At 44.2% G+C, this 14,394-nt stretch overlaps 1 protein-coding gene across 1 annotated transcript in view; it reads right to left on the bottom strand.

The window, feature by feature from the left end:
• Gpr158 (G protein-coupled receptor 158) overlaps window positions 1-13,382 on the bottom strand; it is a 231,767-nt gene extending 218,385 nt beyond the window's left edge. The window contains 1 exon segment of the mRNA XM_090319031.1: window positions 12,435-13,382. Within this exon segment, the coding sequence (XP_090175157.1) occupies window positions 12,435-13,264 (830 nt within the window). The 5' untranslated portion in view covers window positions 13,265-13,382.
• Window positions 13,383-14,394: the final 1,012 nt, after the last annotated feature.

The raw sequence follows: 14,394 nt of genomic DNA, 5'->3' as shown, positions 1-14,394 counted from the left end.
AGACTCTTATCTCCAATTAATTCACAAAAAAAGCCAGAAGTGGCAGCTTTGGTTTGTTGTTGTAGCCTTAAGCAAAGAAACTAGGTGACAGGGCCCAGATCCTGAGGTCAAGCTCCAGTACCAACACACACACACACACACACACACACACACACACACACACACACAATTTTAAAAATAAATGAAAAAATAATAGGTGTTTTGTACCTGGAAAATTTCTGGCAATTTTATTACACCTACCATTTTAAGTTAGTTTTTGCAATATCTAAGCAAAAAAATATATCTTTTGTTAATACTTTCTTACAATTATGTGAACTGCTTTCTCTTTTTCCCTCCCTGCTTCTCTCTCTCTATCTCTATCTCTCTCTGTCACTCTCTCTCTCTGTCTCTGTCTCTATCTCTCTGTCTCGCTTTCTCTCTCTGTCTCTCTCTATCTCTGTCTCTGTCTCGCTCTCTGTGTGTGTCTCTCTCTCTCTCTGCCTCTCTCTCTCTCTCTCTCTCTCTCTCCCCCCCCCCACTGGCTCTTATTCATATAGGTCTTTAAATCAAATTACAAAGCTGACAATCAGCATAGACTTTTAAATTCTAAATAAGATTGTTCTTTATTGGAATACTATATATAAAGTAGTCATTCACGGTAATTAAGATCAATAGACACTTCAGTCCAGAAATAGTAACAGAAAATAAGGTCAATAAAAACTATTGCCCAGCTGGGTGCAGGTAGCTCATGTCTATAATGTTCAAGGATAATACCCAGGCCCTACACCTACGTTCAAGTCCCAGAACCAGCACAAAAGAGAAAAATAAGTTAATTGAAAACTAATTTAACAAAAAAGTAAGAAAGTTTTCCAGAAAATATATTAAAAACAGAAAAGGAGATGGAAACTGAAGAAAAATTAAGAAATACACAGAAGGTCAAATGACCAACTGCAGGAGTTCCATTCAGAGAAAATAGGATAGTAGGGAAATTCCCAAGTAATCACAAAAGATTTTCTAAATGAAAGTCTAAAAGAGCCCAATAAGTACAGAGGAAATGAATTTTTAGCACTCACATCCAAGGACATCTTTTTAAATATTCAAAACCCCAAGGAAAAAGCAAAGGTCTTAAAAGTTGTCATGAAGAAAAATGAAGATTATCTACAAAGGTATAATAAATAAGTTTAGCATCAAAGATTTTAGTAGAACAGTAAATGCTAAAAGCAGTATAACAATGTTTTTTTTAATCCTGCAAGCAGAATAACTTTATACTCCTGGTTTCTGACAATCAATCATTCATCAAAACAGACATTTTCTGACAAGAAAAGACTTAGAGATCTTTCCCATCCACACATCTTCTGAAGAAAGTACTTCAGAAAGCACAATAGTGTACAAATTATGAGATCCTAAAACAAACATCACCAATAAAAATACGAATTTTATTTAACAAATGTAAAAATTGCTTTAATTTAAGAAGTTAGGTGGCCTTAAAAATATATGAATCATATATAATTCCTTTTTTCTTATTAATATGAAAACTAGGCAAATTAGCAAACCACAAGGTGGGAGGGAATATTAAAAAATCTTGAGACAGACACAAACTAAATGCAACAAAGTGTATTTTTGTTGTTGTTGTTTTTTGCTGGACTTGGGGCTTGAACTCAGGGCCTAAGCACTGTCCTTGAGCTTTCTCAGGGCTAGCACTCTACCACTTAAGCCATAGCACCAGTTCTGGTTTTTCTGTGTATGTGGTACTGAGGAATTGAACCCAGGGCATGTTAGGCGAACATTCTACTTCTAGGCCACCTTCCAGGTCCAGTGTAACAAAGTTTTAACTAAGTCATCTAAAAAGAAAATCTTCTGGACCTTTAAATTTAGAACATTCTTAAATAGAATAAATTCAGCCACAGAAAGTTCAGTTCTTAGGAACAACTGACCAACAGATCACAGAATATTTTTTAACATAATTATAAAACATTAATGTTTCTGACTTTAATTATGCAAAAGTATTTTGCATATATAATAGGGCTAGAAAGACAGAAGAAAAGGATATAAAATCCCATCTAAAATTTATAGTAAACAACAGAATAAAAGTTAAATGAAAATAAAGTTACTGAAACAATGGGAACCACAAAGAAATGACAAAAACAAAAAAGCTAAATTCTGCATTTGTCCTCCTAGAGAAGGTAATGATGATGATTTCTTCAGACCAATAATCCAAATCTTCTATTATCAATGCCTGTCTAGACATACCTATCTATACATCTTTTCCTGTCAAGCAGAGTTTACCTCTTCAAATTCGTGTCCCTAATGTTTATAGCCCTTGTTCTGCCTCTTCCAATCTCACTTCTGGATCTGGGCCTCTGATTGACCTCAGCACCTTGAACCTCTCTCATAAAAGAGAGCCCAGTGTATCCCAGGAAATGCCAAGCCAGCCGTGCTAGTCATTGGCTTCAAAGAGATCAGGCAAGATGTCATGGCAGTCTTGCTGGTGAGAGGAGGAAATGTCTTGCCACGTGTTTATTTACACCTGTCTCTCCTTTTCCTTCACTTGCTATTTGTATCCAAAAACTGTTTCACTTTACAAGGCCCAGATTGGAAGCAACAAAAGCACCTGATTTTTTTCTAAGAAATGCTGGATTTTAAACTTTCGCCTACTAATATGTCCCAATATAGCCATTCACATTCAAGAATGGAGCAACTCAAAATAGCTTATTCTTTGGCTAATATCTGTTCAGAGAAACTGAAAAAGCCAAATTCCCAGAGCTAAAGGAGCCACTAGGTAAGAATGCCAAGACTGAAAAGAAGAGTAAAAAAAGGAGAACTAGCCAAAAAAAAAAAACCATTCAAAAAAACAGATGAGAATGTTCACATATTATGTTACTAAAGTTGGGCTGTTAAGCACTTAATATGTTTCTACATTACCACAACACCTTAATCATTTTTCAAGCACCTTCTCTATACCTTACTCTCATCTTGTGCCATTTACCCACATCTCATTACATTCCAGCAACATTCTCTTTCTTTCTGTGCCAAACACACTAGAAGCTCATTTCTGTCTGAAGACTTTCCCTCTTGCTATTCCAATCTGGAATATGATTGCCTCTGCTTGTCAAAACTGTCTCCTTCTCATCCTTCATTTCTCTGCTCAAGGTCACCTCTTCAAAGAAACCTCTCTCTTGAACATTGTACTAAATGCATCCTATTTTGCACTCAGCCATTCTCTACATTATCCTGTCTAATGTCCATATAGTAAGGGGGCCCTGGGTGCAACAAGTTATTCACCTGACTATAAATCAGGTGCTTCTATTTCCCTGAAGCACTTGATCACATCAAGAATTATTATTTTAGGCCAGGAAGGGTGGCTCACATTTTTAATACCATCTGCTCTCTAGTGGCAGATATTAGGAGGATCAAAGTTTGAAGCCATCCCAGTCAAGAAGTTGTACCTTGTCTCAGTCGATGAACTGGGAATTGTGGTACACATCCATAGTCCCAGGGGACTGGGGGGAGGGGCGTAAGCAAAGGGGGGTTGTATGTTTCCTAGACCAGGCCAGAGGCCAGTTCCAACCACAAAACCACAAAAGCAGTCTAGAGACTGAGGAAAAGTTCAAGTAAAAGAATTGCTGGGGGGGAGGGGAGAGGGAGGAAACAGGGGCATAGCCTAGTGGTAGAGTGCTGGCTTAGCATGCACAATGACCCAGGCTCAATTCCTTAGTATCACATATACCAAAAAAAGAAAACCCAAAGTGGTGCTGTAGCTCAAGTGGCAGAGCACTTGCCTTGAGCAGTGCTTAGAAAGTGTCCAAGGACAGTGCCCAGGCCCTGAGTCGAGCCCCAGGACTGGCCAAAAAAAAGGGTTGGGGATGTGACTCAACTGGTAGAATGCCTGCCTATTAAGCACAAGGCCCTGAATTCAAACCATAGTACTATCAACTATATGTTTTTCTTTGGTTAGGAATATTTGTTTTTCATATCTCTCCCCACATCCATAAAATAGTCAATGAGATCATGGATTTTGTCTATCATATGAATGTAGTCCAATTTCAGGTGCTTGTAATCATATGCTATCATCTTTAAAATAATTACACAGGGGCTGGGAGTGAGGCCTAGTGGTAGAATGCTTGCCTAGCATACATGAAGCCCTAGGTTTGATTCCTCAGTACCACATAAACAGAAAAGGTCAGATGTGGCTCTGTGGCTCAAGTGGTAGAGCACTAGCCAAAAACCTCAGGAATAGTGTCCAGTCCTGAGTTCAAGCCCCAGGACTGGAAAACTAAAAAAGAAAACTAGAAATCTACTGAGAGAGAGAGAGAGAGAGAGAGAGAGAGAGAGAGAGAGAGAGAGAGAGAGAGAGAGAGAGAAGCACTAAGTGAGGTCTACATTCATGTTTCTATGTATATATTGTGGAACATCTTGAATAAATCAACCCATTTTAGTTAGAGATAAGAAAATGAGAAAAGCTTAGAGGTTATAAATATGTATTAGTCTTTAATATTACATCTTTTCCTCTCTTGGATAAAAATTAATGTATGATACTATTCTATAGGTCTGTCTATAATGATTTAACAAGTCATATATATTAGTAGAACAAATAAATGGTGACAAAACTAATGTAAAGAAGTATTCAAAATTGTTCCTAACTTTAAGATTTCTTTTAAGATATGGGTGTACTAAGAAATTTGCTAATTAGACAAGACTTAAAGAATCCTACATATATATATATATGTTCATATATTTTTATATAAAGATATATATATATATATACTTCTGCTTTCTTGGTGGTTAATTGGAGAAATGCATCTCTCATGGCTTTTCTACCTGGGCTGGCTTGGAAACACAATCCTCAGCCTCCTGAGTAGCTAAGATTACAGCATGAACCATCAGTGCCCGGCTAAAATCTTACTAAGTAAAGTAAGCCAGACCCAAAGAAACATAGGCTCCATGGTTTCCCTCATTGTAATAATGAGTATATATGTCTAGGATTGTCCTAGCAGAGGATCACAATAACTCAATAGCTATGTACATATGACCACCTAAGATATGCTAATTGAAATGAACTCCAAGATATGGAAATGAGAGATTTTTTGTTCGTTTCTTTGCTTTTGTGTTTTAATGCACTGTGTAAAGTTCTTTCTTTTTTCTTTCATTTTTCTTCCCTTTGGTTTATCCTCTGATGTCACTGTTTTTTTTTTATTTTAGTGCCCTGTATCTTGTACATATGTTTATGATTTGAGGGACTGGGTGGGGAGTAACAAAATGGTGAGACAAAGGGCAGAGAGTGAGTCAACGAAACAGCGGTATCCACAAGACACTGTGTTAGAAACAGCGGTATCCACAAGACACTGTGTTAGATGTCAACTTTATAACTTGGGCGGGGAAGGGGAGTCCGGGGAGTACAAGTGGGAGAAAATAATGAGGGTAACAATGCTGGAAAGAAACGTATCCATTACCTTACTTATGTAACTGTAGCCCCTCTGATATCACATGCTTACAATAAAATAAAAATTTTAAAACTCTTATTTTCTTTATTCTATTGTTTTTGCAAGGAGGGGTTCAGACTTGGAGATTGAAATGATTCTTAGGTAACCAGACTATTGCTTGGTAAAATTAATTTTCCAGTTATGAGGTTAAATCACATGTAAGCTCATAAACACTATCTATAATGAAAGTGCTTAAACTAGATGCATCCAACTAGATGCATCCTAGGATTTTTTTTGAGGCACTATCATATACTTGGATATAAAAAATAAATTCAGTCACAGCTTCTACATGGGTATATTCCAGTATAATATAGCACTACTATACTAAAGCTAGTATTGCTCTGGCATTGAAGGAAGAAAGGGGGAAAATACTAGAAGATTTTTTTGCCAAGAGGATTAAAACTTCTAAACTAAAGAAGTGTTTCATGGAGACGCACTCTGTCTGAATGCTTTTTGTTTGTTTTGTGTTTCCATTCTCTGGCTTTAATTGAGGGCCTGGGTACTGTTCCTGGGCTAGCACTCTACTGTTTGAGCTCTGGCTTCTCAGTAGTTAATTAGAGTCTTATGAACTTTCTTGCCCACACTGGTTTAAACCTCAAACCTCAGATCTCAGCCTCTTGAGTAGCCAGGATTATAAGCATGGACCATAGACAACCAGCCATACCCAAATATTTTTATAGACCTTTTTTTCCTATAGGAAGACTTATTAATGAGCAAATCTCTAACTGGAGTAGAAATTGCACACAGAAATAAATTGTTAATGAAAAAATGAAGAGCAGATAAGGCCAGCAAAATAAGCCCTACCAATGCATGTGTTATTGATGTGCTGGGAAAGAGTTTAATAACACTGTTGGCTTTAAACTCTCTGAAACACAACCCTGGTGCCAGTGAACTGTCTATTTGCACATAGTAATCATCAAGCTGCCTAAATTATATATATATATATATATATAAACACCCAATGCACTCTATTAGTGATTCTGCATAAGTAATCCTTCAAATGCCAACCAGAAATGAAGAGAGAAAATAGTTCAAGCCCTGATGCTGCAGTATCAACCAACTACAAAATAACAACAACATACTTCATGGTATCGAAGTATTCTAAAATATAAATACAAAATGTACTGTATATGCTTATATTGGCTAGAGGGTAAGCATATATTCTTGTAATTCAGTTAGCAGTTTTGGAAGTCCCACTTCTGCTTTCAAATGCATATTCTAGAACATGGCAAGAAAATTCTGTGTCACTTCCACACCACAATAAATAGCTCTTTCTGAAAACTTAAAGATAATTATAGAGGCAAATTGAAAACAGAACATTTTTAAGAGTAAGTAAGAAACTCCAAAAATGTCCAAACATTGATTATCTTAGTGGAAATTACAGATTTATACTGAGGTCCTTGGTTTAGAAATCTGTGAAACAATTCCATATTGAGGTTAAATATACTTGTAGGAGGGAATGTTTTAAGATCAGGAAACTCATAATACTTATGCTTATTTTGAAATAGAGCTCTCATTTCCTTTAACTTATCTGATTATCTCTGTATACATGGATTGGACTTTCTGTAAATACTCTGTGAGAGAATTGCTATCATCACAAAACCAAATACCACATCTGACATTCTCTTCTCATCAATGTCACTTCTGAAGGATTTTGGAGCTATCTGGATCAGACCTGTTCCCAAAGTTTCCTGTTGTTTACGTAGCCAGGCCACTTAAGGATTCTCATGACATGGGCCCAGAGCATGGCCTACTGATACAGGGCTTGCCTAGCATAAATGAGGACTCACGTTTGATTCCTCAGTACCACATACACAGAAAAAGCTAGAAATGGTACTGTCGCTCAAGTGGTAGAGCTCAAGCCTTGAGAAAGCCCAAGGTCAGTGCTCAGGCCCTGAATTCAAGCCCCAGGACTGGAAAAAAAAATCTTACTACAGAGGTCTCAGGTATGCAGATGAGCAAGCCCAATGCTACACTGTAATTATGAAGAATCTGATCTCCAAACATCTAGACACAAAAGTTAGACTTTAATGAAGTTTTAAATCAAGGCTATCATGTTTCTCACAATACAGGACACTTAATTGTATGATTCATAGAAAGAAAGTAAATACATACCACCTATTTGAAACAAATATATAAATTCTAGTCAATGCTATCTTCAATTTTTTTTGTGCCAGCCCCAAGGCTTTAGCTCAAGGCCTGGGCTCTCTGTCTTTGTTTCTTTTTGCTTAAGGCTAGTGCTCAACCATTTGAGCCACAACACCACTTCTGGCTTTTTCTAAGTAGTTTATTGGAGATAAGTGCCTCTCAGACATTCCTATTCTGACTGGTTTCAAAATGTGATCCTCAACTCTCAGTCTCCTGTGTACAGACTACAGACATGAGTCACTAGTGCCTGCCCTCTATTTTTATTTTTGTTAAAGTGGAACATGAGGGGGCTGGGAGTTTGGCTTAGTAGTAGGGTCCTTGCCTAGCAGACACCAAGACTAGGGTTCAATTCCTCAGAACCATATACATATAAAAAAGCAGAAATGGTGGTGTGGCTCAATTGGCAGAGTGAAGCCTTGAGGAAAAAGCCCAAGGATAGTGCTCAGGCCCTGAGTTCAAGACCCAGGAATGGCAAAAACAAAAACAAAAACAAAAAACCAATAACATTAAAAAAAAAAGGAACATGGAGCTGAGAGTTTAGCCTAGTGATAAAGTACTCGCCTAGCAAGCATAAATCCCTGGGTTTGATTCCTCTGTACCACATACACAGAAAAAGCCAGAAATGGTGCTGTGGCTCAAATGGTAGAGTACTAGCCTTGAGAAATTTCAAGGACAGTGCTCAGGCCCTGAGTTCAAGTTCCAGGACTGGCAAAAATAATTAAAAATAAAATAAAATGGAACAGAATCTGATCCAGTACATGATCCTTATAAACAGCTGATTTACATTCGATTTTGGCCCACTATTCTGAAAGAGTAAGTACATTAGCATTCTAAGTATTGAATTTAGTTATGTAGATAAACATCTCAATAAGTACTGAGCAAATTCCTTTAGCTGTTTGAGACTTGGTATCCTCACCTGTGAAGTGAGATGAAACCAAATGAATTCTAGTGTTTTGCTCAGTTTGTCAAAAAAAATGATTCCCAACTCATCTTCATGTAAATTCAACAACACTTAAAGCATCTCTGTTTATGTGTGTGTGTGTGTGTGTGTGTGTGTGTGTGTGCATGTGCATGTGCATGTACACACGCACACCAATGCTGGTGTTTGAACTCAGGCACTGTGTTTGAGATTCTTTGGCTCAAGGCTAGAATTCTACTGCTTGAGGCACAGCATCACTTCCAACTTTTTCTATGATTAACTGGAGATAAGAGTGCCATGGACTTTCCTGCCCAGGGTGGCTTCAAACCTCTCAAATCTCACCCTCCTGAAAGGCTAGGATTACAGGCCTGAGCCACCAGCACCAGGTCTATATACAATTAGATTACACATATTAGACAATAGAGTATTAACCACAAAACACTATAAGAAGGGCTGTTTAAATCTCTCAAATATGTGAATATAATCCTTTATTTAAAAAAAAAAAAAGTTGGGCACTGGTGCCTCATGCCTGTAATCCTAGCTACTCAGAAAGCTGAGGTCTGAAGATTGAGGTTCAAAGCCAGTCCAGGCAAGAAAGGTCCACCCTAACCAGAAAACCAGAAGTGGCACTGTGGCTCAAGTGGTAGAGTGGTGGCCTTGAGCTGAAGAGCTCGGGGACAGAGCCCAGGTCCAGAGTTCAAGTTCCATGACTGATCCAAAAAAAAAATTGGGAATGTGGCTTAGTGGTAAAGTGCTTGCTTACCATGCATGAAGCCTTGGATTCAATTCCTTAGTACCACATAAACAGAAAAGCTGGAAGTGGTATTGCAGCTCGTATGGTAAAGTGCAAGCCTTGAGCAAAAAGTAGCTCAGGGACAGTGCCCAGGCCCTGAGTTCAAATCCCAAGACTGGCAAAAAAAAATCACAAACAAAAACAAAAGCACCTCAACAGCTGTGTTCTGTAGGTGCTTTTTGTTGTTAAAAACAACAACAACAATACTGGAGAACATAGCACATTGGCACACTTTTGTAATCCTAGCATTTGGGAGTCAGAAGCAAGAGTATCATGAGTTTGAGGATTAGCAAGACCTTGTCTCAAAAGGAAAATGTTATGTACCCAACATGGTTCATGTGCAGTTGTCCTGGAAGTATGTCCTAGATTTTTACTAAAGCATATTTCTAAACCAGAAGCAGAAGGGTTGCTTTCCATGCATGTTGTTACAATTTTGATTGTGATATTGGGATAACTCACTCTCTTTTCTGGTTCAATCTCTATAAGAAACAACAGGTAGAAAGTTCTGATCCCTTTACGGTTTCTTCTAGTTCCTAGGATGAGCATCTGTGCAGAATTTCCACACTATTTTTGGAGAGCAAATTTGCTCTAGGAGTTCGTGTCTTGCTCTTTAAGGAGCTCTCAAGACTGGTCAAAATGTCCTGGCTTTGTGCTTTGGCTGAAGAACACCAATGGCTATGAAAGCACTTAAACTAACTCCACATTAAGAATATAGGGGCCTCGTAAATCCTTCACAGCCTCTGACCCTTTGTACACTTGGCCTTTCATCCTGGCTGGTATAAGGCATTGGGTTATTTAAGGTAACCTATATTTTTGGGTCCTTAGAGAAACAATTGTGAAAATGAATGGTTTTCATCCCTTTGGGAATACATTCCTTGATATTATGTGTTAGCTACATTGTGTGCTTCTCCCTTAGGCCACCTTCAAAAAATGTGGATCAGTATAGTCAGAACAGGATGAAGTGGGCTGAAATCCAGGCTAGATCTATTAACCACTGCGTAGTTCTGGACAAGAAATTTAACTCCTTTGTGATTTTAGACACCAAAGTAGAATAAAACCAAACTCATAGGATTGTTGTAAAGATTAAACAAGACAGTGCCTGCAAAGTGACACAGAGCCTCACACAGACTAAATATGTACATAAACAAGAGACAGGTTGGGGTGAGATACAGAGCAGTGGGAGAGAGGGGGGAGGGAAAGAGGGAGGGAGGAAGAAGGAGCTAGAGATTGGAAAATAAACATGGAGAAGGGGAAAGAGAGAGGGGGAGGGAGGGAGAGAGGGAGAGGGAGAGAGAGAGAAAGACAGAGAGAGAGAGAGAGAGAGAGAGAGAGAGAGAGAGAGAGAGAGAGAGAGAGAGAGAGAGAGAGAGAGAGAGAGAGAAATCCTATGCTCCCTGAAAGACTCTTTTAAAGGCTTTCTTTGCTGTAGCCAATGGCATCTACTGGCCTTTCTTTTGAGAAAGCACTGTGACAAAGATTCAAAGCTCTTATAGGAGGAAATGAGATTATTCTGAAAGTAGAAATGTTATTGTGGTTTAAGACATGATCATTATAACAAATCATAAGGTCATACAGAATCCAAGAAAGGGGGTTGTTTTTCATGCATGCCTCCTCAAAGGCTACAGAATTCATAATTGCATAATTCTCAGGAAGGTTCAAGTCACTTGCTTGAGGCCACTCAGCAGTAACTGGCAGCACCAAGATGACTAAGCCTCTGACTTTCCCTCTGGATCATTCAGTACTTGATCTGGTGACTTTCATCAGGTTGCATCCTGATGAAAGCTGTGCCAGAGCAGAACCACCCACGTGCAGTTTCCTCACTTCTTCCCAGGTCTCACAAGGTAAAGAAGCAGCCTTATCTCCATCTCCAAGACTTTCCATCCAGAGCCTCCCCCACAGGACTTAAGGAGAACAGTCAGTTTACAGCCTTTCCCAAACCTTCCTTTCATCTGTTCTTTCTATGTGAGGTGTGTCTGTGTGTGTGTGTGTGTGAATTCAGGACCTGAGTACTGTCCCTAAGCTGTTTTACTCAAGTCTAGGGCTACTTGAACCATGGATCCACTTCCAGCTTTTTGGTGGTTCATCGAAGCAAAGCATCTCACAGACTTTTTTGTTCAGGTTGACTTTGAACTTCAGTCCTCAGATCTTAGTAGCTAGGATTACAGGCATGAGCCATTGCATCATTCTTAGAGACTGCTTCCTGGAGCTCTTCACCACAAAGGCCACCTGATAACCCCAAGTTATCACCTTCTCTCAAATGTCATACTATAGCTCCAAGCAGGAGATACACCACGCTTCCATTAGGACTGATTTCTTCCTCCCTGGGATACTACTAGGTTCATTTATAAAGTGCATGAGCATAGAAGGGATTGACAAGGAGCCCTTAAGAAAACCCAGGGACCAAGAGAATAAAGATACCAAAGAAAAGATGGGCGGGGAAGAGAGGAAAACCAGATAGTAGGAACACACTGGCCAAGCTGCCAAGTCTGGATCCTCCAGACAGCTCTGCTGCCGAGTGACTCACTGCTGAGTGGCCAGAAGTGCCCAGGGGACAGCACAGGTTTAATTATAAGCTCGGTCGCTGACTAACAAGCAAACTGGTGCCCCAAACTACACAGACCGGAAGCAGGCAGAGGATACCCCGAAGTGACAGCCACAAAGAACTCTCCTCTTCTTCTCCAGCTCCCTTTTTCTCCTGGCTTCTGATGTTCTGCCTGATGTCTGTCCCACATGCTCTCCAAGTTCAATGGCACCATCCCTGGTGGGGGGGGGTGGAGGGGGGATCCCCTTCCTTCCCATACACTGGGATGAAGAGAGAGGCTCAGAGAGGCTGTGCGGTCTCCCCCCTCCCCCCCCCGTCCCCTGGTCCTTTTGCAGGGAAACTGGTCATCTCCTGGGGGAGGGGAGGGTCGACTTTGGACATGTGCCTGAAGCTGACAAAAGTGGGGGTGCTTTCACCTCTAGACACGCAAGCCCGCTGGGGCTTGATCTGAAAGTGGGAGAGAAAGGTGTTCAAAAGGAGCAACAATGCGTCCTCGCCAACCCCCCCCTCTCCCTCCCCACCCTGGAAACCGGAAGGGAGACTTGGGGGTTTGGCTGTGTCCCCTCTCCCTACCTGAACTCCGGGACCAGGTTAGGCTGTAAGCCATAGAAGGCGGCTGACAGAGTCACCAGCCACCCTGGCTGGTAACTGCCGTTCTCGCACTCCAGATAAGGCGGAGACCACTTGACGTGGCTCCGGTCGCCACCGACCCCATCCCGGCGCCTCCAGCCGTGGCCCAGGCCCCGGGGCACCGCGTGGGAGCCGCCACGCCGGTGTACGTGGGGCCTCCACTTGCGCCGAAGGCCGTGGAACCACTCGCTGTCCAGCGTGGCGTTGGCCAGGTGGTGCGCGGAGGAGGACAGGTCCTGGAGCAGGACGCGGCCCTCGTCGCGCGTGGCCTGGAGGAAGAGCCGCGGGGCGGGCGCGGACAGCGACTCGGTGCTGAAGGTGATGGCCGCCCGGCGGATGCTGGGCTCGCCCTCCAGGAGGCTGCGCACCAGCGCCCGGTACCACTCCAGGTCAGCCTGCAAGTTCTGCTCCCGGGACTGGTTGCTCTGCAGCATGGTGTTGAGGAAGTTGGTGGCGTGTGTCAGCGTGTCCAGCGCCCCGTGCAGGGAGGGCTGGGAGCCGGCCAGGGCCGGCGACTTCCCCGGCAGCCCCGCCAACTCGAAGCGGCCGGAGCAGTTGCTGTGCCTCAGCCGCTGCGAGTCCCCGGTGTAGAGGTAAGAGGCCACGTCCGCCGGCACCTCCTCGGTGAGTTTCTGCGCCAAGATGGTGCCATCCACGGAGCGGCTCCACGGAGCCGAGGGGTCCGGGGCCGGGGCTCGAGGGTCGCGGCCGGCGCCCAGCCCTCCCCAGCCCAGGGGAGCGAGCAGGAGGCAGAGGAGCAAGGGGCGGGCCATGGCTCCACTCGGGACGGCGGGGGCCCCCGGCGGGTGGGGGGCCGTCGACGGTCTCCGCGGGAAGACTTTTCCCCGGGGGGCTCGGGGGGCGGGCGGTTTTCTCCCTTCGGCGTCCGAAGGACTCGGCCGCCGCGCGCGTCTCCAGACGGGGCCCCGCGGGCTGAGCCGCCGCCGTCGTCACCTGTGGCGGTGCCGGGCTGGCTGGCGGCGCCCCGCTCCACCCCGGGGCGCCCGGCGACTACGCAGCCCGCGGCGGCCCGGCGCGAACAGGTTCCATCCCCCTGCTGACGTCTTCCCGCTCGGCCGCGGCCCGCGCCGCTCGCCCGCTCACTGAGGTGGGTTCCGGAGCGCCCGCGGCGGCGGCGGCGGCGGCTACGCCCGCCACCTCGGCCGCCCCGCGCGCCGCTCCATCCCCGCGCGCGCCCGCCCGCCCGCCGGCCGTCCCCGCCCCCGGCTCGGGCTCCGCCTCGAACCCCGGCGCCCCGGGCGAGCCGGCGAGCGAGCGAGCGGGGCTGGCGGCGCGCGCACCCGGACCCGCACGGCCCGCGCGGAGCCCCGGGCGAGCTCCCTCCTCAGACGCCCGTCCCTCCGCAGCCCGGAGGGCCCGGCGGCTGGTGAATCCCAGCCTCTGGGTTTGGCCACAAACCACACGCGGCCGCCTCACCCAGCTCTCGGGAGGAAACCAGTTTAAAGACACGGCTTGGCCGCAACCAAACCCTGGCAGGGCGGCTGAGAGTCGTCCTGGGCCCTGTTTGGTCGGCGCCGCTGTCAATCAGCTGACTGACAGTTGTTGGGCTGGGGGGCGGGAGCTGTCCAGTGCTGAACCCGAGGCGGCCTGAAGACGGGGCGGGGGGGGGGGGGGGAGAGGAGGAGGAGGAGGAGGGGGAGGAGGAGGAGGGAGGAGAGGGAGAGGAGGAGGGTCCTTTCACCCACTCCTCTGGATAACTGGGAGACCAGCAGGGATGGGCCGGAGGGAGGGAAGTGTCAGGGCTTTGGGTGGTGGCTGAGAGCAAGGAAACTTGGAGGTACTGAGGTGGAGGGTGTTGGCATCTTGCATGCTTAGTTCGCGTCGCTTTCTCTTCTGCCTGGAAAAGAGGGAGAAGGGAGTAGTTTTCGTTTCTGATTGAAAT

Source organism: Megascapheus bottae, chromosome 26, assembly GCF_031878675.1.
Source record: "Megascapheus bottae isolate mThoBot1 chromosome 26, mThoBot2.hap1, whole genome shotgun sequence".
NCBI classification, from domain to species: Eukaryota; Metazoa; Chordata; class Mammalia; order Rodentia; family Geomyidae; genus Megascapheus; species Megascapheus bottae.
The sequence above is the reverse complement of the archived record's forward strand: the minus strand, read 5'-3'. Positions and strand labels throughout refer to the sequence as shown.